Below are 27,410 nucleotides of genomic sequence, written 5' to 3'. Positions count from 1 at the left end.
ACTCTGCTCGATTTAGTAGACTGGATATATTACCACCTCTGATAGGGAGTTTGAGATGCTCAATAACCTGCCACCACAGATCTGTGTCCCGATGTTTATGTTCAATGAAATGTGACACCAACGGTGCCGAAAGGACCTGACAGTTTATCCTGCTCTTATGTTAAATTATCCGCTGTTTGACCATTTGGGTGGTTTGGCCGATGTACAGAAGGTCGCAGGGACAGCGGATGGCGTAGATCAATTTGGAGGTTTTGCAATTGGTGTGGCAATTCATTTTATGGCTTAGTCCGTTGTAGAGGAATTCTTTGGTGTTCGAGGTTAGGTCACAGACGCTACAGCTCTGCCATTTATAATGTCCCAACACTGGTTCGAGACCCCATGCAGATGTAATAGTGTGTTTATCTTTGGGAGGATTTGGCCACGTAATGGCATGGACCAGGTGACTGGCTATGTTGTTTCCTCGTTGTTTCCTCGTTGATAAGAGAACAAGGGGGGATCATGGAACTGTTTGTGAGAGCGTAGCACGCACCAGTTTTTTTTGATGATTGTACTTATTTTGTTGCTGTCGGGACTGAAGGTCGAGACAAAAGGGATCCTGGTCATTGTCTTTTTAATGTTAGGGGTGAGCAGGTGTTCGCGGTGTTTATACCAAGCGCGTTTCTTAGCTCTGGTGGATAGCCTCTGTGTATCAATTTGTTTACAAGGATGCCACCTTCACAAAAATAATCCTTGCGCCATTTACAGTTACGCCGGATGCGTAAAAATTGTCCATATGGCAATCCATCTCTTAGGCCTCTGGGGTGATGGCTAGAGTATTGAAGCAGTGTATTTCGTTCTGTTGGCTTGCGGTACAGTACTGTGCCCAGAGAACCATCTTCTGCATGAATTGTCACATCAAGGAAAGGTAAATCATTCGTTTTGCATTCACTTGTAAATTTGAGATGTTCTTGGGTGTTGTTCAGCCACTCAATGAAAGGGCCCAGATTATTAGTAGTGCCATGCCAAATGAGGAGAATGTCGTCGATATAGCGTCGCCAAAGATCAATGTGGTGTAGGTAAGGATTGACTGGGTTGAGGAGAAGTGATTTCTCGAGGTCATGAACAAAAAGAATCGCAAAATTTGGGGCAAAGCAAGCTCCCATGGAGACACCTTTGATCTGTAGGTAGTATGTCTCGCGGTACAAGAAGTAATTATTCTGTAACGCAATGCGTAGTAGGTCCATGATGAACTCCGTTGGAATTCTTGCAGGTTGAGGCCTAGATAGTAGTACAATACTGAACCAACGTCTTTCCGAATACCAGGTACATTTAGTCCCTTGTTTCCCTGTCCTTTTACCCACTTCCCTCGCCCCACCCCTCGCCCCCCCTTAATTTCACGCGCTGTGCAATGCATAACCTTACACTCGTACCACTCGACTTACCGTCCTATGGCATCATTCCCTATCATACTGGTTCCCTTAGCCTTCCATCCTGGCGCCAACCGCGTGGTCAGTAGTTTCCACACGGCTCACTTCTTCGTGTAGGTTTCCCTTTCCCTCCCCTTCTTCTGTCCCTTATACCTACCTTTTGTCCCCCTGCAGCACTATACCAACTCGCCAACCCTGTACTTAAGAGGATCCCAAACCATTGTGGATCGAAACGCCGTCGACACTACAGCGCAATTGTTTGGCGCACTATAGCGTTTGGCTCATAACTATGATCTAATGCGCTACAAAGGACTAAAATGTATCAATCATTGAGCCATTACTGTATATAACTTTGTCACTTTGCGCCGTTCACGCTGTTCACCCCCATCACTTGCGTCGTCACTTCTCACTTGTATATATCACTTTGTCACCAAGTGCCCTTGGGTTGTCACATGAATCTTTCTTGTACAGTGCCGCTTTCAACTTTATTCCCATGTGTAAATATCTCAAAAATTGGTGAATTACAAGCCATGCTTTAACTAATTGAGCCTCCTTGTTTCCTTCTAATGTAATGCTTTTTGCATACACAACTAAATTGCCTTTCAATTTGTTACCTGTTGGGACATTGTGATCTCTATCTCCTCCATAAATTGGACATGGTGAGTGAGTACTTAGGTACCCCCAGATTGGCTACGGATGTACCCTTGTAAGTCCCTAGTATATGGTACTAAGGTTCCCAGGGCATACATACACCAGGGGTCCCTGTTGGGCTGAAGCATGTATTATGCCATCCATGAGGGACCACTCAAATTGTGACTACGGGCCTCCAATTGCAGCCTGTGTAAGCTGGTGCTAGCACCACGTACGACAGATATAGGTTTACCTATATCTGAGATCACTGCACTTCAAACCTATCAGTCACCCCTAAGGCAGGCCTTTCAATCCTGAAGACAGGATGCTTGGTTCTAAGTGTGAGGGTTCCCCTGCATGAGCAGGGCAGCCCTATAACCTTCAGAGTCCATTCTCCTGGGTTGTGAGTCCATTAGCCATTACGATACATAGAGTGGCCATGCGTCATTACACGATTGCCATATCTAAAGTGGCTGTAATGAACCTCGTTGTGTTTGATATCAAACATTTGGAATCATACCCCAACACTGTATACGGTGTTGGAGGTATGATTCCATGTACAGTAAAGCTCCCCGCGGAGGCCCTCGGTGCCCGGTACCAATCTTCTAGACCCGGACAGCAAGCTATGACTGTTGATGACCGGAAACATGATTCTGCCACCCAGGCTTGGGCAGGGGAAGGCTGGACAATAGGTTTCCTGTCACAAGGAGGTGTAACCCCCTCCCAGACAGGATTTAGTGTATTGGGACAGGGTGGGGCACTTACCAGCGCCACTGAGACTGCTTGAAAGGCATATTTGGTGCCCTGCTTGCATACTCCAGTGTAAAACAGGTCGGGGAGCCGTTGGGGGAGGGGAGGGTTTACTTTGGCTCCAGTTTGCTCCCCTGCTTGCTCTGTGCCTGCTTTGACTTACCTGACCGTGGTGAGTCACATGGACCTTCCTGGTCCTGACATTGCACCTTTTTCAAAAACTGTGTCTGTTGCTGTTGCCAGGGCTTGTTGGTGCCCCTTGCAGACACTGACCTCCTGGCTCTCGACACCTGAAGTGTGACAGCTCCTAACCGGCTCCTGGTCATCGTGAGCATTGCCTGGTCTGCACAGCTGCAACTTTGAGGGCACGGTCAACTTCCTGCCTCTATCGACATCGGTGGGCATTCCTCTTCCATGCCTCCTGGTCACTCCTGAGTGGCATAGACTCTGTACCCTCTGCTTGCAAGTTCTTCTCATCTTGAATCTACCTTTGGGTTCCACTGAACTTTTTCACCTTCTTTGCCAGCAGCATCTGTACTGAAGTCCTCCATTGTGGTCTACGGCACTTTCCGACATCACCTCACACCTTTGAACCCAGCTTTCGTGGTGTAGGTATCCAGGTCCTGGGGTAGCCACAGGTGGGGTGACAGTCCAACCTTCCATCTTCCACTGGGTTTCTTCAGGGTTCGCTGTGAAGGGTCCTTACTCATCGACTTGTATTGAGCACGCGGTCGTGTTCCCACTCTGCACATGACCTCCGTGGGGTTCCTAGATACTTACCATGGGTGGTTCCTTGCGTCCCCGACTCTTCTACATCTTCTGGGTCCAGTCTCGACTTAGATTGTGGTTCGCATTCCACTATTTTAGTATATGGTTTGGTCTTCTCATGGATACCAATGTGTATTTGTGCTACTTACCAGTTCCATTACTGACGTGTTGTGGTTTTATCTCTGGGTAGGAGATATTGCAATGTGTTAGTGAGTGATTATAATAAATACCTATTTTTCTAAGTACACTGTGTGTTTCTTTTTCACTTAACTCACACCATAAGATTACGTACTGGTAAAACAAGCTGCTTTACACTCCTTCTGGAATACGCCTGACGGCTGTTCTCCACAGCTACCACTTAGAGAGCTTTCTATGGTTGTCTAAGACCAATAGCATTACCAAAGGAGTTGTCTGGATTAGTGCAGGGTGCTACACTTACATAAGTGATCACCATATACTAAGCTAGCCCCCTACAAGCATCTTTCTGACAAACATTTAATTTTTTTATAGTGCTACTCATTGTTTACTCACACTCAGTTCTGTGATCTGCATGGCACACGTTCTTTGTAGCAGGCACATTAACCCTCTGCGCTGTGTGGGTGGACAGGGTGCTTATGTGAGTGCACGGTGAGCAATGCAACAGTGTGAGAGGAGGGTAAGAGGAGCGAGTGAGGAGACCATATAAATTTGCGTGCGGATGTGAATGCAGAGTGGTATGAATGAATGCATGGTTCGTGATGGGCTTGTTTGAGTGAGATTGCAGATTGAGCTGTGAGGGGGACAAGTGAGTGAAGTGTCAACTCAGTGCAGGGTGAGTAGGGTTCTTGCTTGACTGCAGTGTGAGGTACAGGGTGAACAGCACAAGTGCAGAGTGATCACTGTGAGTGCAGGGTGAGCGGGTAAATGGTGTGAGTGCATGGTATTCAGTGTGAGTGCAGTGTGATCACTGTGAGTGCAGGGTGTGCAGGTGAATGGTGTGAGTGCATGGTATTCAGTGTGAGTGCAGTGTGATCACTGTGAGTGCAGTGTGATCGCTGTGAGTGCAGGGTGAGCGGGTGAATGGTGTGAGTGCATGGTGTTCAGTGTGAGTGCAGTGTGATCACTGTGAGTGCAGTGTGATCGCTGTGAGTGCAGGGTGAGAGGGTGAATGGTGTGAGTGCATGGTGTTCAGTGTGAGTGCAGGGCGATCACTGTGAGTGCAGGGTGAGCGGGTAAATGGTGTGTGTGCATGGTGTTCAGTGTGAGTGCAGTGGGATCACTGTGAGTGCAGTGTGATCGCTGTGAGTGCAGGGTGAGAGGGTGAATGGTGTGAGTGCATGGTGTTCAGTGTGAGTGCAGTGCGATCACTGTGAGTGCAGGGTGAGCGGGTAAATGGTGTATGTGCATGGTGTTCAGTGTGAGTGCAGTGTGATCGCTGTGAGTGCAGGGTGAGAGGGTGAATGATGTGAGTGCATGGTGTTCAGTGTGAGTGCAGTGTGATCGCTGTGAGTGCTGGGTGAGAGGGTGAATGATGTGAGTGCATGGTGTTCAGTGTGAGTGCAGTGTGATCGCTGTGAGTGCAGGGTGAGAGGGTGAATGGTGTGAGTGCATGGTGTTCAGTGTGAGTGCAGTGCGATCCCTGTGAGTGCAGGGTGAGCGGGTAAATGGTGTGAGTGCATGGTGTTCAGTGTGAGTGCAGTGTGATCGCTGTGAGTGCAGGGTGAGCGGGTAAATGGTGTGTGTGCATGGTGTTCAGTGTGAGTGCAGTGTGATCACTGAGTGCAGGGTGAGCAGGTGAATGGTGTGTGTGCATGGTGTTCAGTGTGAGTGCAGTGTGATCGCTGTGAGTGCAGGGTGAGCGGGTAAATGGTGTGTGTGCATGGTGTTCAGTGTGAGTGCAGTGTGATCACTGTGAGTGCAGGGTGAGCAGGTGAATGGTGTGTGTGCATGGTGTTCAGTGTGAGTGCCGTGTGATCACTGTGAGTGCAGGGTGAGCAGGTGAATGGTGTGTGTGCATGGTGTTCAGTGTGAGTGCAGTGTGATCACTGTGAGTGCAGGGTGAGCAGGTGAATGGTGTGTGTGCATGGTGTTCAGTGTGAGTGCAGTGTGATCGCTGTGAGTGCAGGGTGAGAGGGTGAATGATGTGAGTGCATGGTGTTCAGTGTGAGTGCAGTGTGATCGCTGTGAGTGCAGGGTGAGAGGGTGAATGGTGTGTGTGCATGGTGTTCAGTGTGAGTGCAGTGCAATCACTGTGAGTGCAGGGTGAGCGGGTAAATGGTGTGTGTGCATGGTGTTCAGTGTGAGTGCAGTGTGATCGCTGTGAGTGCAGGGTGAGAGGGTGAATGATGTGAGTGCATGGTGTTCAGTGCGAGTGCAGTGTGATCGCTGTGAGTGCAGGGTGAGAGGGTGAATGATGTGAGTGCATGGTGTTCAGTGTGAGTGCAGTGTGATCGCTGTGAGTGCAGGGTGAGTGGGTGAATGGTGTGTGTGCATGGTGTTCAGTGTGAGTGCAGTGTGATCGCTGTGAGAGCAGGGTGAGAGGGTGAATGGTGTGAGTGCATGGTGTTCAGTGTGAGTGCAGTTTGATCGCTCTGAGTGCAGGGTGAGTGGGTGAATGATGTGAGTGCATGGTGTTCAGGGTGAGTGCCGTGTGATCACTGTGAGTGCAGGGTGAGCAGGTGAATGGTGTGTGTGCATGGTGTTCAGTGTGAGTGCAGTGTGATCACTGTGAGTGCAGGGTGAGCAGGTGAATGGTGTGTGTGCATGGTGTTCAGTGTGAGTGCAGTGTGATCGCTGTGAGTGCAGGGTGAGAGGGTGAATGATGTGAGTGCATGGTGTTCAGTGTGAGTGCAGTGTGATCGCTGTGAGTGCAGGGTGAGAGGGTGAATAGTGTGTGTGCATGGTCTTCGGTGTGAGTGCAGTGCGATCACTGAGTGCAGGGTGAGCGGGTAAATGGTGTGTGTGCATTGTGTTCAGTGTGAGTGCAGTGTGATCGCTGTGAGTGCAGGGTGAGAGGGTGAATGATGTGAGTGCATGGTGTTCAGTGTGAGTGCAGTGTGATCGCTGTGAGTGCAGGGTGAGAGGGTGAATGGTGTGAGTGCATGGTGTTCAGTGTGAGTGCAGTGCGATCACTGTGAGTGCAGGGTGAGCGGGTAAATGGTGTGAGTGCATGGTGTTCAGTGTGAGTGCAGTGTGATCGCTGTGAGTGCAGGGTGAGCGGGTAAATGGTGTGTGTGCATGGTGTTCAGTGTGAGTGCAGTGTGATCACTGTGAGTGCAGGGTGAGCAGGTGAATGGTGTGTGTGCATGGTGTTCAGTGTGAGTGCCGTGTGATCACTGTGAGTGCAGGGTGAGCAGGTGAATGGTGTGTGTGCATGGTGTTCAGAGTGAGTGCAGTGTGATCACTGTGAGTGCAGGGTGAGCGGGTGAATGGTGTGTGTGCATGGTGTTCAGTGTGAGTGCAGTGTGATCACTGTGAGTGCAGTGTGATCGCTGTGAGTGCAGGGTGAGCGGGTGAATGGTTTGAGTGCATGGTGTTCAGTGTGAGTGCAGTGTGATCACTGTGAGTGCAGTGTGATTGCTGTGAGTGCAGGGTGAGAGGGTGAATGGTGTGAGTGCATGGTGTTCAGTGTGAGTGCAGGGCGATCACTGTGAGTGCAGGGTGAGCGGGTAAATGGTGTGTGTGCAAGGTGTTCAGTGTGAGTGCAGTGTGATCACTGTGAGTGCAGTGTGATCGCTGTGAGTGCAGGGTGAGAGGGTGAATGGTGGGAGTGCGTGGTGTTCAGTGTGAGTGCAGTGCGATCACTGTGAGTGCAGGGTGAGCGGGTAAATGGTGTGTGTGCATGGTGTTCAGTGTGAGTGCAGTGTGATCACTGTGAGTGCAGGGTGAGCAGGTGAATGGTGTGTGTGCATGGTGTTCAGTGTGAGTGCAGTGTGATCGCTGTGAGTGCAGGGTGAGCGGGTAAATGGTGTGTGTGCATGGTGTTCAGTGTGAGTGCAGTGTGATCGCAGTGAGTGCAGGGTGAGAGGGTGAATGGTGTGAGTGCATGGTGTTCAGTGTGAGTGCAGTGCGATCACTGTGAGTGCAGGGTGAGCAGGTGAATGGTGTGTGTGCGCATGGTGTTCAGTGTGAGTGCAGTGTGATCACTGTGAGTGCAGGGTGAGCAGGTGAATGGTGTGTGTGCATGGTGTTCAGTGTGAGTGCCGTGTGATCACTGTGAGTGCAGGGTGAGCAGGTGAATGGTGTGTGTGCATGGTGTTCAGTGTGAGTGCAGTTTGATCGCTGTGAGTGCAGGGTGAGCGGGTGAATGGTGTGAGTGCATGGTGTTCAGTGTGAGTGCAGTGTGATCGCTGTGAGTGCAGTGTGATCGCTGTGAGTGCAGGGTGAGCGGGTGAATGGTGTGAGTGCATGGTGTTCAGTGTGAGTGCAGTGTGATCGCTGTGAGTGCAGGGTGAGCGGGTGAATGGTGTGAGTGCATGGTGTTCAGTGTGAGTGCAGTGTGATCGCTGTGAGTGCAGGGTGAGCAGGTGAATGGTGTGTGTGCATGGTGTTCAGTGTGAGTGCAGTGTGATCACTGTGAGTGCAGGGTGAGCAGGTGAATGGTGTGTGTGCATGGTGTTCAGTGTGAGTGCCGTGTGATCACTGTGAGTGCAGGGTGAGCAGGTGAATGGTGTGTGTGCATGGTGTTCAGTGTGAGTGCAGTTTGATCGCTGTGAGTGCAGGGTGAGCGGGTGAATGGTGTGAGTGCATGGTGTTCAGTGTGAGTGCAGAGTGATCGCTGTGAGTGCAGTGTGATCGCTGTGAGTGCAGGGTGAGCGGGTGAATGGTGTGAGTGCATGGTGTTCAGTGTGAGTGCAGTGTGATCGCTGTGAGTGCAGGGTGAGCGGGTGAATGGTGTGAGTGCATGGTGTTCAGTGTGAGTGCAGTGTGATCGCTGTGAGTGCAGGGTGAGCAGGTGAATGGTGTGAGTGCATGGTGTTCAGTGTGAGTGCAGTGTAATCTCTGTGAGTACAGGGTGAGAGGGTGAATGATGTGAGTGCATGGTGTTCAGTGTGAGTGCAGTGTGATCGCTGTGAGTGCAGGGTGAGCAGGTGAATGGTGTGAGTGCATGGTGTTCAGTGTGAGTGCAGTGTAATCTCTGTGAGTGCAGGGTGAGAGGGTGAATGATGTGAGTGCATGGTGTTCAGTGTGAGTGCAGTGTGATCGCTGTGAGTGCAGGGTGAGCGGGTGAATGGTGTGAGTGCATGGTGTTCAGTGTGAGTGCAGTGTAATCTCTGTGAGTGCAGGGTGAGAGGGTGAATGATGTGAGTGCATGGTGTTCAGTGTGAGTGCAGTGTGATCGCTGTGAGTGCAGGGTGAGCATGAAAGTGAAGGGCGAGAATGAGGAGTGAGTTATCAGAAAGCAGGGTGCATACCCAAACACTTGAAGTAACTCAGAATGTTATTGACAGTGGTGTAGGATTTCAGATATAAGTTAAACTATTGCTATTATGGCATTAATCAGGGATCAAGGGAGTAGGAAATAAATAATGTGCTGATCCTGCAACACACTCCCAGTCTTGTGATTAGCGTTGCCAGTTCATTATTTTGATGTCCCAAATGGTACAAAAATAAGCAGTCACTAAAAAGCCGTATTTTCGGCACATATCTGTGCATACTTCGAACAGCAACATTTTATATAGAAAGCACTTTTAATTGTGTTCTAAGGATGCCTGAATGATCCAAGGCGGATAATTAAAGGGAACAAAGACAGAAAAGTCACATTACAAATGAATTCATACTTTTTTTTATTTATAACTCTATTTAGTGTGAGGACGAGGTCTTTGCAGGCTCTTTAAGCAACACATGGCTGGCATTTGTTTTCTGGGAGCCCTACTTTATATTCCGTTCAATGAAATGCATTCTCACACTACACAAGTAAATGTAAAAAACAAACATTAGGAATAGGCAGAGCTGGGGCCCAGAGTGTACTGGAACCAGAATAAAAAAACAGCCTCTGTAACCTGTTTACAAAGGCATGTAAATATGCAAATGGTTTTTAAAGACCTGTGAAAAACTCGGGCGTGCCGGAGATAGGACCCCAGACACTGCCCAGCCGAGCCCACAGCAGCTCGAGCTGCAGCAGCCTGGCTGAGACACACAGCGGCGGGGCTGAAGCCCTTTCAGCCCAATGGGCGTTGCGTGCCTGTGTTCAGGTGTTCTTTACCTCACAGGTGTCGGTGACTGGATAATCAGTATAAAAAGATTGCCTTATTCCTCAAGGCCCTGTATCCTTAGTTTCCCTGAGGGTCATTCTGGGTCAAGAGAGCGTGTCAAGAAGTCATACTGAAGCACCCATAGGCGAGCCCCACGACCTTCTGTATTAAAAGGATTCTTTGTTGTCCAAACCTCTTGAAGTTAAGACAATAAAGCACCCTACCACTCACACTGACTTATAGTCATGTCTGACAACCTGCTGCATAGTCCCTTGTCTTTTATGATAAATCAAACAAACTCAGTTTGGAGTGTACATGTTTCATTCTCCTCATTTGCATATTGGAAAGTTATTAGGCATTTTCCATATAGCCTACATGCAGAACCCAACCAGGGATTTTTCAAGGTTGCATCACTCATCATTTGTGGTATGTCAGTCCACAATTGGACTTTTCTTATTTGAGGACAGCCAGGAAGATGTGGCGATGAAGAACTATCTCTATAGACGGCATGAGGGTTTTAAGTAGAAGCAGCAACACACACCCACATGACTGCCAATCGAATGAGCCGCTGACATCATCAACGAGTTCTGAGTGGTATCTACTGTAAACTGCTACAAGAATATTGTTTTGAGGGACATTACAGAGAGGGGTAAAATATAGCTCTCTTATCTGCACCGCCATAGGAATAACACCTTTATTCAGTGAATGAGAAATAGCTCTATTATTTGCTCCACCATAAATTCAAGTTGGCAGATATGCCACCCCCCAGAATAGGTTAACTGGTCTGCCAATGGTCCTTGCAAGGGGCTGCCATGAAATTAGGGGGGCCTTCCTTTAAATGCAGGGTAAACCTCTTGAACCCCATATGTTAGACAGACCAGATATGTTGTGCTGAAAATGTATTTAGAGTGTGCATTTCTGCATGCCTGATTTGAGGGTGGACTTAGGTGAAGGAAGATAGAGCAGCTTTGATGGAAACACTTAATTTCTCAGAACAAACGCTATGGATTTTTCCCAGGCTGTTGAAGTGAAGTTTCATGACTAGATGGAGAGCTAGCCATTCAAACTCTTAACTCATGCCTATAGTATAGAATAATTTGACCTATGTTCTTAGTGAGGGTTGTCGTCTATGTTTGACTTAAAGGGGTTCTATAAAAAATAACTTACCCTACCTTACCTCATGATACTAACAAAGGCCCATCAGTCTGTACTTCATATAGGACACCAGCAGGGAGAATCTGCAACATACTTGAGTATTATGCTCCAATTTACACTTTGTATATTTCCTGCTGCATGTTTCTTCTCTTTTCATTCCATATATTTCTTTTTTTCTTTTTATTTTTCTCAGTGAGATTTTCGGTCATTGGACTGGACCAGCCCCTGGTCATCCCTCCTGGTGAAGATGCAGTGTTACCATGCCACCTGTCACCGCAGATCAATGCAGAGAACATGACTATAAGGTGGTTTAAAGACAAATACCAGAACCTTGTCCACTTGTATCGGAACAGAGAGGACCAGTATCAATATCAGATGGAAGAGTACAGAGGCAGGACAACTCTTATTAAAGATGGCATCAAAGCCGGCCGCGTGTCCTTGATGGTACACAATGTTCAACAGTATGACAGCGGCTGGTACACATGTTTCTATGATACAGGATCCTTCTATGAAGAAGCAGCAGTGGAGCTAATGGTGGCAGGTCAGTCACATGTACATTTCATCCTTAAAATATTGTTATGATCACCCTGTTCAAGCATATTCGGCATCTCAGAAACTTCTCAGGGAGGTGTAGATAAAAGGAAGAGAAATGGCCTGTCTTAGAATATGCAGCAATATTCCAACCCCTCCTTCAATCCCCTCTTCCAACAGCCACACCCCCCCAGTTACATCCACCTTCATCCCCCTACTGACAATACTTCCTCGCCTCCAGGAACCTCACGCCCCACGAACTTCATCCCAACTCACAGTCACTCAAAGCCTCCCCCTGTCCCTTCCACTCCCCGTCCTCCGTCCTCCGTCTTCAGTAACCCTCCTCCCCTCGAGTCTCATCCCTGCTCAGTCACTCAAAGCCCTCCCCTGTCCCTTCCCCTCCCCTTCCCCTGCCTTCTCCCCTGATCCCTCAACCTGATCCCACAACCTGATCCCACGAGCCTCATCCCAGCTCACAGTCACTCAAAGTCCTCCCCTGCACCTTCCCCTCCCCTTCCCCCATCCTCTCCCCGGACCCCTCAACCCCCCAACCCGAACCACAACACACCTGGCGCTACCCCAGATACCCCCATCCCCTCCCTCAACTCTGTGTCACAACGCTTTGCGGCTCTTGAAAACCAGATTGTCACAATCACCCAGGGCCTACTTGAGATCCTTTCTAACCTAGGTATAGCCCGTAGACCTCCAAATGCCCCCCGCTGACGGCTCACTTCGGCAACGCTAACAGCTCTCCTAGTCCCACAGAAACCTCTAGTACCCAGCTTCACTATCCTCCCCTCAAGATCTCGGAATCCTGCCTACAGCAGACTGCAAAAAACAGAGACCCCTTCCCTAGGTCCAAGACTCATACTCCTTCCCACACTCCTCCAAACTCCCTATCAGACACAAAACACTTGACTTCAAGGCCTTTAAGATCAGCAGCACCTATGTCAGACAGCGAAGCAGCCCTACTAGCCGCCACATACAATACCCCCACCTTAGATTCTCCCAAATCCAAAATCCAAGTAATCACAGGTCACCGGAAAGTCCCTCCCAGCACTAAACCTCAGAGATACCCGGTCCTCACCGCCATACCAAGGGATATCAAAGATAAATCGGCCAGCAATCAGGAACAAGTCTACAATTGCTTGCTAATCAACTGTAGATCGGCCTCACTGCATGCAACAGAACTAGCTGAAGCCATCCTCACTCACGATATTAACATTGCGTTCCTCACAGAGACCTGGCTAAATAAGATATCCCCTCCCTGCCTTGACTTGCTGGTACCACCCGGCTTCTCCCTCATTACCAAAGACAGGATAGAGCATAGGGGAGGAGGGGTGGCTATCATCCACAAGGACAGCCTGGACATCTCGGAAACCACCTCTTTTGACTACGATTCATTCGAATGCCTATTCACCATCATCAAGACCAATGACAAAGACTCTTTACGGTGTCACCTGCTCTACCACCCCCCAGGTAAAAACAACCCTTTTGGAGAACAACTTTCCGACCTGATTGCACAAGGCGCAGTCAGCGACTCCAAGAACCTAATTCTTGGGGCTCTGAATCTTTGCTGGAATGAGACACACAATCCCCTAATCCAATCGCTATCTAGCCTCCTTCATGATAACAACCTGCAACAACATTGCACCGAGGAGACCCACTACAAAGGAGCCACACTGGATGCTATCATCTCACAAAAGAAATCAATCACGATCAACCACATTCTTCCCGTTGACTGGTCAGACCACCACATGATCCTCTTTCATATCAATCACCCCATTACCTCACATAAACCCCCCCCAAGACTCCCCCAAATGGACAAGAAATCTCTCTCAAATACGCCTGGATATCCTGGATGATCAGTTAAGCTCTCTTCTTCCGGCCAACGAAGCGCACCTTTCCACCAACGAGCTCATCAACTGCTACAACTCCGAGCTAGTGTCCTTACTCGACAAACTTGCGCCACTAAAGCTCAAAAGAAGCAGAGTTATCCCTTCCAGAACGTGGTTCAACGCTGACCTCAACGCAGAAAGGAGAACTCTAAGAGCCAAGGAAAGAAAGTGGAGAAACAACCCAACGGCCATCCTTCGTGATCAACTGAAAGCAGCCCGAAGGAAATACAACAACCACATCAAAAACAAAAAATCCAGCTTCTTCTGCGAGGCACTGACAAAGCCAAAGATAGACCGAAGGAACTTTACAACATCATCAGGCAACAAACGTCCAAACCACTGTCTTCGTCTGTGCTAGCGTCCAAAGATCTTTGCGACAATTTTGCCCACTTCTACAACGAAAAGATCACAAAAATTGAACTTTCACTTGACCCCAACAATTCACACCCCAAGAAGACCAGTTCGACTGCTCCTCAGGCTCTCTCCCCCGGCTCATTGAGCACCCCATGGCTTTGCTTCTGCCCAGTCCCAGACGCAGAGATAATTTTGCTGCTCTCGTCCTCCAAACCATCAGCTCATATCTGACCCCATCCCTCCCTCACTAATCATGAAAATGAAACACTCTCTTGCACCTATATGGGGCAACATCATAAACAGCTCCCTAAAAAACGGAGTGGTCCCTGACTGCCTACAAATTGGGCAAGTTACCCCCCTGCTGAAAAAACCAGGTCTTGACTCAACAGACCTGAACAACTTCAGACCTATATCTAACCTCCCTCTACCAGCCAAAACATTGGAACGCTGTGTACTCCTGCAACTGACTCATCATCTGGACAACATCAATCTCCTAGACCCCCTCCAGTCCGGCTTCAGACAAGGATGCAGCACAGAAACAGCGATGCTGAATATCATAGACGATATCCACGGATCTCTGGATTCAGGCAAATGCAGCCTCCTCATTCTCCTTGACCTTTCTGCAGCATTCGATACGGTGGATCACAAACTCCTCACCAAGGCTCTTCAAGAAAGAGCTGGCCTCGGCGAAGTACTTCTCAAATGGTTCTCCTCATTCATACACAACCTAACACAAATAATAAAAATCAAGAAGTTCACCTCCGAAATCCAACAGGTCAATAAGGGCGGCCCCCAAGGTTCAGTGCTCTCGCCTCAGCTTTTTAACATCTATATGGAACCACTCTCCAAGCTACTCAGAAAAGCCAACATCCGCTTTCATCTCTACTCGGATGATACACAAATCTATCTGGAAACTTCCTCTCTCACTGACATACATGGACTAAATGATGTCCTGAAAGATGTTCAACAGTGGCTGACAAACAATCACTTGAAACTGAATCCAGACAAAACTGAGACACTCCTCATCTCGAACAAGGAAGACAACCCTCAAATCACCGAATGACTAAAAGCAATCGATGCGCTTAAAGGAAATCTTACTCTAGCCGACTCTGTTAAATCTCTTGGCATCATCATAGACCCCAAACTAAACATGGTAAAACACATCAAGAATGCAGCCAAAGCTGTTTTCTTTAACCTCAGACTGTTGAACAACATCAAACCCTACATTCCTAACAAGGATCTCAAACTGGCCACTCAATCTCTGGTACTGTCAAGACTAGACTATGGGAACGCAATCCTAACAGGCATCACAAAATCGAACTTGGCACCAATCAAAACAACACTACATGCTGCTGCTAGAATGATTACCAACACAACAGTGATGGACAGAATGTGGATCAATGTCACACATTCACCCCAGTCAAAAGATCTGGGCCCAAATCCATCGTTTTTCCACTCCACACCACCCTGGGTTAGACAATGGCGATATGCAAATCAGCGCTGACCCTGTGCCCCATGGGAACAGTCCAGTCCGAACTACAAAAGCCATGTCCTTCCCAGAACGGAAACAAGCATCCGAGGACCGGCCCGGTTTCGAGGTAACACCTCTCATCAGCCCGGCTAGCTTGACTCCAGTGGTGTGGAGTGCCTGGGACTCACGTCTGAGCATCCCCAGTACACTTAGAGCGGTAATTGCAAACACAACAGTGATGGGCAGAATGTGGATCAATGTCACACATTCACCCCAGTCAAAAGATCTGGGCCCAAATCCATCGTTTTTCCACTCCACACCACCCTGGGTTAGACAATGGCGATATGCAAATCAGCGCTGACCCTCTGCCCCATGGAAACAGTCCAGTCCGAACTACAAAAGCCATGTCCTTCCCAGAATGGAAACAAGCATCCGAGGACCGGCCCGGTTTCGAGGTAACACCTCTCATCAGCCCGGCTAGCTTGACTCCAGTGGTGTGGAGTGCCTGGGACTCACGTCTGAGCATCCCCAGTACACTTAGAGTGGTAATTGCAAACACAACAGTGATGGACAGAATGTGGATCAATGTCACACATTCACCCCAGTCAAAAGATCTGGGCCCAAATCCATCGTTTTTCCACTCCACACCACCCTGGGTTAGACAATGGCGATATGCAAATCAGCGCTGACCCTGTGCCCCATGGGAACAGTCCAGTCCGAACTACAAAAGCCATGTCCTTCCCAGAACGGAAACAAGCATCCGAGGACCGGCCCGGTTTCGAGGTAACACCTCTCATCAGCCCGGCTAGCTTGACTCCAGTGGTGTGGAGTGCCTGGGACTCACGTCTGAGCATCCCCAGTACACTTAGAGCGGTAATTGCAAACACAACAGTGATGGACAGAATGTGGATCAATGTCACACATTCACCCCAGTCAAAAGATCTGGGCCCAAATCCATCGTTTTTCCACTCCACACCTCCCTGGGTTAGACAATGGCGATATGCAAATCAGCGCTGACCCTGTGCCCCATGGGAACAGTCCAGTCCGAACTACAAAAGCCATGTCCTTCCCAGAACGGAAACAAGCATCCGAGGACCGGCCCGGTTTCGAGGTAACACCTCTCATCAGCCCGGCTAGCTTGACTCCAGTGGTGTGGAGTGCCTGGGACTCACGTCTGAGCATCCCCAGTACACTTAGAGCGGTAATTGCAAACACAACAGTGATGGACAGAATGTGGATCAATGTCACACATTCACCCCAGTCAAAAGATCTGGGCCCTAATCCATCGTTTTTCCACTCCACACCACCCTGGGTTAGACAATGGCGATATGCAAATCAGCGCTGACCCTGTGCCCCATGGGAACAGTCCAGTCCGAACTACAAAAGCCATGTCCTTCCCAGAACGGAAACAAGCATCCGAGGACCGGCCCGGTTTCGAGGTAACACCTCTCATCAGCCCGGCTAGCTTGACTCCAGTGGTGTGGAGTGCCTGGGACTCACGTCTGAGCATCCCCAGTACACTTAGAGCGGTAATTGCAAACACAACAGTGATGGACAGAATGTGGATCAATGTCACACATTCACCCCAGTCAAAAGATCTGGGCCCAAATCCATCGTTTTTCCACTCCACACCACCCTGGGTTAGACAATGGCGATATGCAAATCAGCGCTGACCCTGTGCCCCATGTGGTGGCCAGACTAATTTGCATGTAGCCAGGTTCTGAACTGGGATGGTGCAGTGAGCTAAAAAACGGTGATGGATCAAGCCCTGATCTTTTGACTGGGTGGAGTGTTCTGCTTAATTCAGAGACTCTGTCCATCACCACCCCCTTTTTGAATCGTTTTAGCCACCACAAGTGTGGAAGGGTATGCTCAGATGTGAGTCCCTTGCTCACTGCACCATCAGGATTCAAGCAAGCCGGGCCAAAGACGGCTGCAATGCCAGAAACCGGTCCCCGGAAGCTTGTTTCCTTTCCAGTAAAGAATTGGCTTGGTAGTTTGGTCTACCCTGTTCCCATGATGCACTGGGCTAGGGCCAGACTAATTTGCATGTAGCCAGGTTCTGAACTGGGATGGTGCAGTGAGCTAAAAAACGGTGATGGATCAAACCCTGATCTTTTGACTGGGTAGGAGTGTTCTGCCTAATTCAGATACTCTGTCCATCACCACCCCCCTTTTTGAATCGTTTTAGCCACCACAAGTGTGGAAGGGTATGCTCAGATGTGAGTCCCTTGCTTACTGCACCATCAGGATTCAAGCAAGCCGGGCCGAAGACGGCTGCAATGCCAGAAACCGGTCCCCGGAAGCTTGTTTCCTTTCCAGTAAAGAATTGGCTTGGTAGTTTGGTCTGCCCTGTTCCCATGATGCACTGGGCCAGGGCCAGACTAATTTGCATGTAGCCAGGTTCTGAACAGGGATGGTGCAGTGAGCTAAAAAACGGTGATGGATCAAGCCCTGATCTTTTGACTGGGTAGGAGTGTTCTGCTTAATTCAGAAACTCTGTCCATCACCACCCCCCTTTTTGAATCGTTTTAGCCACCACAAGTGTGGAAGGGTATGCTCAGATGTGAGTCCCTTGCTCACTGCACCATCAGGATTCAAGCAAGCCGGGCCGAAGACGGCTGCAATGCCAGAAACCGGTCCCCGGAATCTTGTTTCCTTTCCAGTAAAGAATTGGCTTGGTAGTTTGGTCTGCCCTGTTCCCATGATGCACTGGGCCAGGGCCAGACTAATTTGCATGTAGCCAGGTTCTGAACTGGGATGGTGCAGTGAGCTAAAAAACGGCGATAGATCAAGCCCTGATCTTTTGACTGGGTAGGAGTGGTCTGCTTAATTCAGATACTCTGTCCATCACCACCTCCCTTTTTGAAATGTTTATGATCGCAGCAAGGGAGAGTAAAAACCGGCCATTCGACATCCAACTCCAAATCAAGAAAGTAGTCCAATGGCCAATTCTCTGGCGGCCATTACTCCATTGGCTAGGAGTATAACAGTTCTCTAAACAAAGAGAGAGGGACCCAACAGCCAAAGGGGTAGGGTACCGACAAAGACCAAAGTCTAAAAGGAAATCCCCTTTGGGTAAATGTTACACACCAAGCATCAACTTGCCACAATACTCTTTACACACCACTCAGATGAACAAGGAGGAAATGTAATCAATACAAGATAAAACCAAAAAAGTAAACAGTACAAATTTATTCAAGAAATCTTTAAAAATATAAAAAACACAATATATAATATTGTCATCAAATTCTTGTGGTCTTTTCCTAACACAAGCAAAAAACCTTTTTAGTTTAAGAAGACAATAACAATATTAATCAAGCAAAACAATTCATTACATATGACATTCACAAAAAACGTAGAATCTATTAATTGATTATGATTACATCCGGAGGCGTATGCCCCGTGACCGTTATCATCATAGAAGCAGATTGCTGTCCAATCGGCAGTCATTGTAAGGCGGGACTTTTTCAGACCGCGTAACCTTACGGTCATTATTTCAAACGTGGAAGTGATTTGGACCGCGTGCTTCTCTGTACATACTATGTTTTAAGTTCTACATGTTATCTCGTGAAAAGGGCCTCGGCATGCCAGATTGGTTGTGACCTCTCCGAAGAAAAAAATGGTGCGACAATAGCATGCTGAATATAGATATTGGCCATCCTATATCTCAGGTTACCTTTATCTTTGGAGGTGTTTTTCCGCCCCAAGATTGACAGATTTTAATGTGGTAATTGGGAATAAATATTGTTTTCCTGAAGAAGCTGTTGGCTATAGATTAATTGCCCACCGAAACACGTCGATTCTCCTGAGAGTGGAAACTACGCTAAGTCTTAAGAGACAATTATATTGAATGATGATGTGAAAACTCTAAAACCTATAATTGATCTATGTTTGACTATTGTAGCCTCTCTCTATAAATAGGAATTTATTGTTTCCTTATTATATTGCCAATTGTGTTGAGTTTTTATTTAGTTTTTTCGTGAATGTCATATGTAATGAATTGTTTGGCTTTATTAATATTGTTATTGTCTTCTTAAATTAAAAAGATGTGTTGCTTGTGTTAGGAAAAGAGTCTAGACCACAAGAATTTGATGACAATATTATATATTGTGATGTTTATGTTTTTAAAGATTTCTTGAATAAATATGTACTTTTTACTTTTTTGGTTTTATCTTGTATTGATTACATATCCTCCTTGTTCATCTGACTGGTGTGTAAAGAGTATTGTGGCCAATTGATGCTTGGTGTGTAACATTTACCCAAAGGGGATTTCCTTTTAGACTTAGGAGTATAACCGTGACTGAGACAGAGTAGTCTCTATCACAGACACACTTGTGGTCTGCCCATCTGTAAATCAGGTGGACCAACCTTCCTTTTGGTGGAGAGTGTCATCCGTCACCATTGCGATGGAGTACCCTCTCTGCCAAACCTTGATTCTGGCGCAGTGTTAATGACGGATACAGAGAAGTCTTCGATGCTGACATACTTGAGGTCCGCCCGTCTGTACATCAGGAGTGCGGTCTATCAGTTTGGCTGAGAGGGACTCCATTGCTCTTGCAATGAAGTACCCTACCTGCCAAACTCTAAATCAGCCTCTAGATATTACAAGACCAACTTATGAGGGTGTTAGCTAGAATATCTGAATATCTGATTTCTCTTTTCCTTTCTTGGTTTGGCCTCTGTCTGTCCAGCAGCTCTAAAACTGAAGCAATGACCCTTCTTTTGTAACCCCACCAGGTCAGTCATGGATTCCACATAGGTTCTTTCTTCACATCTTGGTTGTCATTGACCTCAACCCGCATCTCAATATAACCAGCAACTGCGACCGCCCCTGTTGCTTCCATTCTGTGTTGCTCTGGCTCTGCATCACCAGTAACCAGTCCCAAGCCCCTGAAAGCTGTTTGCCCTGCATCAAAGCATTGTTTTTTTACATTTTTATAGCTTAGATCTTGCTTTAGGAAGCAGGAGAACCCATTAGAGTGGACTCATCTAAGGAGCTGGGTTAGTAATTATGGCAAATTATGCAAAACTACAATTAATTCGGTAATGCTCTGGTATAAGACTTTTCATCTCTACTTGCCACCTTCAGGTAGAGAGTATGAAGCTGGTTGGCCCGGCTCACATGGGCAGTGTTAATCTGGTAATGCCAGTTTGGTTGCTTATTGTGTTTCCCTCACTGGAAAAGGATTCTGTCTTGGTTACTACACACTTGCAGTTCTTGGGCTTGGGACTAAAACGTGTGTCAAGTTTTAGAAAAGGACTAGTTAAAAGAGGGGGTTAGTTAAACTTGGGAATCATGAGAATACACTCTTGAGGGGGGGCTGTACAAAGGCTGCTGATGCACAGCAGGGGATGTCAGTGCTACTACATACAGTGTTATTACCCAGAATGCATATTTGCCAATGAACATCAATGCCGTGAGTACCCCTTTAGGCACTCATACCGAATCTTTTGCCGCTCACTACAATACTGCAAAGTTCACAGCTAACCTTCACTCGCCTGTTGATTCATTTCCAGCTCTGGGGTCCAAGCCGCACATCTACCTGGAAGACTTACAAGATGGAGGAATCGCGGTTGTGTGTGAATCTTCAGGGTGGTTTCCTGAGCCAGAAGCAAAGTGGAAAGATGACCATGGGAACAACATGTCCTCATCCACTGAAGTGAAGGCTGTGGATGGCAAACTCCAGTTTCACGTTAAGGCCACTTATGTATTTAATGGTCATCCCAGCGCCCTGTCCTGCTGCATTGGAAACCCCGTACTGAGCCAGTGGAAGGAGTCAACGCTTCGAATCGGAGGTGAGAATCTGACCCGACTACGTATCGTGAAAGCACAGGACATGTATATGTGTTTATTTTATCAATGCAACCATAACATTTCAACCAGAAACATTTATTTGAGTAGCAATGTGTAGTATTCTCTCCACAATCCACTCCAGGAAAACGTTGTATATAAAAAAGATGTTTATTTTATTCCAGCACAGTCCATGCAATCACTCTGCACAATCTCCCCAGAGGTCTACCCTTGGATTGTGGAATTTCCACACCATGGTGGCAGGAAACAACAAGCACTTTGAATAGAACTAATTCTAAGCTAAATAAATTAGAGAAACAGTAAACCTAGAAAATAAGTCATAGAATATAACACATTTTGGCACACAATGCATTAAAATATATCTTTCATTCTTACTGGTGGTTTTGCACTTCTCCCACTTGCTTTAAACCTGGAAGCAACGGACTCCAAACCTACAGGTCTGTCAGCCGAATTCAGAATATTTCCATGAGATTGCTTAACATCAGTGTTATTTTGAAAATTTGTTTTAAAAATGCTCCGATCCTTTTCTTCAACAAAGTGTTTAGAGTTTCCTTCATTGAGTGCAGTGCGAGACTTACCAACCCGTCTTACATTCCACACCCTACCATCCTGGGTCACAACACTACCCATACTAACCTCCACAACTCTAATGGCAGGACCACACTTAGAAGTTCCATTTGTGCTGACACCAGGTTTGTGTATTCTCACCCAATCCCCCACCACAAAAGTGGGTACTCTCACTTTCCATTTGGCATCATAAATGTCTTTCATTTTCTCCTGTTTCTTTTGGACTTTAAGAGAAATATTTTGCATATCAACATTCATAATATCCCCAAAAAAATCTTTATCCACCACGGACAGAGTTTGGACGCGGGCTCTCTCTCCCTTCAACAGCCGAAAAGGGCTGAGTCCAGTGACAGAATGAGGGGTGATGTGATACATCCAGAGCCTCTCCCTCAGAGCAACTTTCCACTCTTTACCTGATTTTCTGGCCAATTCTGCACCATCCTTAAGGACTCGGATGAACCTTTCAACCTGGCCATTGCCTTGTGGTTCATAAAGAGCAGTGGTGCAATGTTTAATGCCACACAGTTGCAATAATTCTTCCATTTCACATGACTTTGATTGCACACTGTTTTCTGTCATTAGTACTTCAGGACTCCCTTCTCGAGCAAAGATCTCCCTGAAAACTCAGTAATAGTTTGTGAAGTGGCCCGAGCAACAAACTTAACCTCTGGCCACTTAGAGTGGTAATCGATAATCACCATAGCAAAACGAGCTTCTTACGGTAAACTATAAAATGGCCCACAGATATCAAACGCTACTTTCTGCCACGGACATTTCGGCCATGGCACAGGTTTCAAAGGAGCGGGAAAAGGCTTCAACATCTTATCGCTGTTGACACACTCAGTACATTCTCTCACAGTCCTGTCGACCATCTTGTTTATACTGGGCCACCAGAAACTAGATCTCATCAATCTTTTTTATAGAAGACATACTTGGATGTCCCTCATGTGCAAGTCTAAGGATTTCATCTTGCATGGACTCAGGAGGTACACATTTCCTATCCTTGAAAATTAATTCACCCTCCACTTCCCACTCACTGAATACTTGCAGAAAAGGCTTCCTTCATCAGGAACCTCTTTACTTTTGGGCCATCCTTTAAGGATAACATCTTTAAGTAAATTCCATTTGCTATCTGCAGCCACACTCTTTCTCCACTCTTCTTCAGAAATGACTGCAAATTATTTTGAAACATAATCACTAGACGTGATCATCTCAACATCCTACCTCATTTCCATCTTCTCTTCACATGGACACGGTAGGCGGGAGAGATAGTCAGCTGTAACATTATACTTTCCCGAAACATACTCCACACTGAAATTATATTCCTGTAATCTAGGTATGAGTCTACTTATTCTGGCTGTAGCGTTCCATCCACCACAAGGCACCAGAATTGACACAAGAGGTTTGTGGTCTGTCCTAAGATCAAACCTGCTTCCCCATAGGACATGGCGAAAATGCTCAATACCCCACACGCAACCCAAATGTTCTCTCTCAATGACAGAGTATCTTCTTTCAGTATCACTGAGAGAGCCCGAGACAAAGGCAACACACCACTCTTTACCACACTTCTGAGATAGCACGCCACCTAACCCACATAGACTAGCATCAACCGTTACTAGGCATACCTTGTTCATACAAAACAGTTTCAATGTGGGGGCTTTTACAATCGCATATATGATTTGTTGGGACACATCTTGTTGTTTCTGCGTCCAACGAAACTCAGATTTGTGTGTGGTAAGTTCTCTGAGAGGTTCCATTTTTGTGGCAAAATCCTTGATGAAATTGCTATAATATTTGGATAGCCCAGCAAAGGATTACAGTTTTTCCTTGTTATCTGGAGCTGGGGCTTTCACAATGGCTTCTACTAAGCATATTTTAGGAACTAAACGATCTCCAGAGAGAGTATGACCTAGATATTCAACAGATTTGCAAAACATCTTGCACTTGTTCTCTTTAAGAGTTAGACTATTTAACTCTAAGTATTTGTAAACTTTCATCACATGACCCAAATGCTCTTCATGGTTTGGAGAAAACACCAGAAAATCATCCTGAAAGCATTTAACAATATATGATACATTGCCCTCTGAAAAACGGATGCCGCAGAGGCCAAACCGAAAGGCATTCTCTTATATTGAAACAACCCCTGTGGTGTAATAAAAGCAGTGAAATCTTTGGAGTTATCAGTCAAAGTAATTTGGTGATAAGCGGATCACAAATCTAATGTGCATGCAAACAAATTCATTTATGTTTGGTAAGGGGTGGCAGTCCACCACCAAATTGGCATTTAATGCCCTCAAGTTCAGACAGAGCCTTACACTTTATCAGCCTTCCACGCCAAAACGGTGACTCCACTTCTTCTATTATGTCATCATCAATAAGATTTTGTAATAATGTTTTAAGGCATTCCCTCACACACACACAGGCCCACCTCTAACCTTCTGCTTGACAGGTAAAGCTCCCTTTTTCACTTTTATCATGTGTCTGAAATTATTGAGTCTCCCTAGTTTCCCAGAAAATACTTTCGGAAACAAATATACGATGGCACTGGCAGCACTTCTTTTGTCTTCATTAATATCGCAGCCTTTATCTTCTCCTTCTGACTCCAGTAACACAGGATCACAATTCCTAGGGTTGAGAACAATCCCCAAACTTCATTGATCCCTCCAACCCAGCACATTTACACCCTTAACTGCAACATATATTTTTTTAAACACACTTTATTGGTTTTCCAGTTACATCCAATACAAAGGGTTACAATTGAACAGTGTTTACATTATTTCTCATCATGTTTGATGATGTACAATTTTCTGTCTATAGTGTACAGGAAACATTCATTTAATCTGAACAAATGGCGGTTGGAATACATTTACATAGAGTTACCCTAGTGGTACGGCTATTTAAAATATAGGCAAACTTCTAACTAATGTAAACTAACTAACCCCCGCCCCCCCATCCACTAACATTCTAACAATATTTTCCCTATTGAATAGTTGTTTCCATCCTGTGACATTTGCATGAAACTACAGGCTATTCTAATTGTGTCCCCAGCCCAGTCATCTTATGCACTGTGGTCTTGTTTGCCATTTCACTAAGATGATCTACTGTGTTTTCAGGGTGCTAGATGTGCCTTTGAAGGCTTCCAGCATTACATCCCACTCCATGGATATCTGATTCTTCCCTGGGCCTCCTCCCGGCGTATGGCTCCACTTTCAGCCCAACCCCAGCGCAACATTTTGCTGTGCCAGGTGTAGGTTGCTGGAGGTTTTGCCGACTTCCATCTCTTAGTTATGGACCTTTTTGCCAGGATGACTGCAAGGTCGAGGAAACTGAGCTGGACTTTAAAGGAGGCTGGACGTTTCCAGAGACCGAACAGGCACTCCATAATTAGAGCTCAATACACAGGTGTGTGGCTGTTTCTACGTGGTGGATGACCTCTCCTCAGAACCGTATCAGGCGCGGACATGCCCATAACATGTGAGCTAAATCTGCTTCTGCCAGGCATCTAGGGCAGTGATGTTGCATATTTGGTTCCATCCTCTGAAGGCGCAGTGGTGTAAGGTAGGCCCTATATAGTATCATGCATTGTATAAATTTAAACTTTGCGTTCCTGGTCACTTTTTCAGGGTGTTCCGATATGTCTGCCCATTCTCTGACTGTTATCTCCCGCCCTGCATGCTCCACCTATTTAACTTGTAGGTCATCGAGAGGCACCGCAGCATGTGTCCGTACTCCCACTTATAACCATTTGATGAGGCGACGTCCCTGCCCCATGTAATACAGTGATTTGAGTCATTTGTGCATCGGGGCTCCTCTCTCTGGGGTGCCCAGTATTTCTTCACGTATTGCAAGATCGCCACATGTATCATGTATAACCCTTGACTGCAACATGTAATTTAATATGAGCAATGCGTCCCTTGAATTCTATATCAACTTCCTCATACCCCTCCATGTCAATCCTTGAACCACCAAAAGCCTTTGCAACAATGGCCGATTCCTTAAAATCCTTGAGACCCAGAATGCCTTTGAAGGGATCAAGGAAAGAATCCTTGGTAATTATAATCAAGGGAGGACCAACATCTGCCATAAGCTCTATTTCCAAACCTAAAATACGTACCCAGCACTTTGGTGGTTTGAGACAATGGGGCTGTCGCCCTCATCTCCAACATCCGTAATAGACTACAACATCCCGCCTACATTCATTCACTCTGTCATCCACATCATCCTGTTTGATATAGGAAACTTTACCTCTGCCAAAACTCACAACACCAGAATTTCTGAGGTCCCTGCATAAAACACATAATCACTAGAAGAAGGTTTGAATCTGATTTCTATGCAAGCCATAGCATCCTCAAATATATTCCTGTCTCCACTATCATCAGTTTGTGGAAGGGCTCTAAAAACAACTTGACCTTCCAAACCTAAACAATGTAAGAAAGATTTTTTTCCTTTCAGCAGACAGTCTTTCACTGTCAATGCCTTTGAGGTAAGTAAGAAAATCTTCCTTCCACCTAGTCCATGGTATGGGAGTTTCTCCTTTCGTTTGAAGAAATTTAGGAGGAGGGTCAAATTGCAAGGTGACAAAAAAATATATCACAATGCTGAGGATAAAATATTCACAATGCTAAAGAGAAAATATTGTTTGTTACAGTTTTCTAAAATATATATTGTATTTCCTACGGAAAACTGTGAAAATGTAGTGCCAAAACAAATCAGTGCCACAATATAGTATCCAACTATATTCTCCTGGCTTCGGGCTTCAGGAGAAATGTGAAAGTAAATGGTGCCAAAACTAATCTCTGCCACAGTGAATATTACAATTCCTTTTGTACAAATATGTTAATTTGCTATTCCCCAAAAATGAGTGCAATTCCAACAAAATTAGTGCTTACTTGGTATTTTTTCTAGTAAAAATATTCACTTTCCGTAATGATTTCCACAATTACGTGGGTGACTGCCGTAAATCATGAAAAGGCAGCAGCGTCAACAGCAGGAAGAGAAAGAAATGCACCGGCATAGAGCAAGTCCTTTGTGTGAGTCGGTCACATTGCGATGCACATGCACAGAACGTATAACGTTATTATAATGTCTCAACAAGAGGAGAACACAACCAGTGGCTCGTGAAAGCTTTGTCTCAACAAGAGGAGAGCACGCACAGTGGCTCGTAAAAGCTTCGTCTCAACAATAGGAGAGCACGCACAGTGGCTCGTAAAAGCTTTGTCTTAACAAGAGGAGAGCACGCACAGTGGCTCGTAAAAGCTTTGTCTCAACAAAAGGAGAGCACGCACAGTGGCTCGTAAAAGCTTCTTCTCAACAAGAGGAGAGCACGCACAGTGGCTCGTAAAAGCTTCGCCTCAACAAGAGGAGAGCACGCACAGTGGCTCGTAAAAGCTTTGTCTCAACAAGAGGAGAGCACGCACAGTGGCTCGTAAAAGCTTCGTCTCAACAAGAGGAGAGCACGCACAGTGGCTCGTAAAAGCTTCGTCTCAACAAGAGGAGAGCATGCACAGTGGCTCGTAAAAGCTTCACGCAGTAAGAATTTTTTTTTAAATTACCAACCGCTCTCCATGAACATGACAGTGCAGGGCAAGTAAGAAAATTATAATGACAAATTTTGGTAAATACAAGTGTTAGACGTGGTGTACAGAGACAGTACAGTGGCATTCCATAGGCACAAACCAGGCAGGTTAAAATAGTTAAAACAAGTTCCAAAATGTTCTTTAGCCTTGAAGACAAATTGTTCCTGTGCTGGAGCTCGTAGCAAGCTTTGTATATAAAAAAGATGTTTATTTTATTCCAGCACAGTACATGCAACCGGTCTGGACAAATTCCCCAGAGGTCTAACCTTGGATTGTGGAATTTCCACACCATGGCAACAGGAAACAAAAAGCACTT

The 27,410-nt window shown here is 46.5% G+C and overlaps 1 protein-coding gene across 1 annotated transcript in view; it reads left to right on the top strand.

Moving 5' to 3' along the window:
* Nucleotides 1-11,009: 11,009 nt before the first annotated feature.
* The window catches only part of LOC144752949 (butyrophilin subfamily 1 member A1-like), a 232,858-nt gene continuing 216,457 nt past the window's right edge, over nucleotides 11,010-27,410 (top strand). Inside the window, exons 1-2 of the mRNA XM_078640759.1 lie at nucleotides 11,010-11,423; nucleotides 20,657-20,935. Of these exons, the coding sequence (XP_078496885.1) occupies nucleotides 11,021-11,423; nucleotides 20,657-20,935 (682 nt within the window). The 5' untranslated portion in view covers nucleotides 11,010-11,020. The remainder of the gene's footprint in view (nucleotides 11,424-20,656; nucleotides 20,936-27,410) is intronic.

The sequence above is a fragment of the Lissotriton helveticus genome, chromosome 5_1 (assembly GCF_964261635.1).
Source record: "Lissotriton helveticus chromosome 5_1, aLisHel1.1, whole genome shotgun sequence".
Taxonomy (NCBI): Eukaryota; Metazoa; Chordata; class Amphibia; order Caudata; family Salamandridae; genus Lissotriton; species Lissotriton helveticus.
This window is presented reverse-complemented; position numbering and strand designations above follow the sequence as displayed.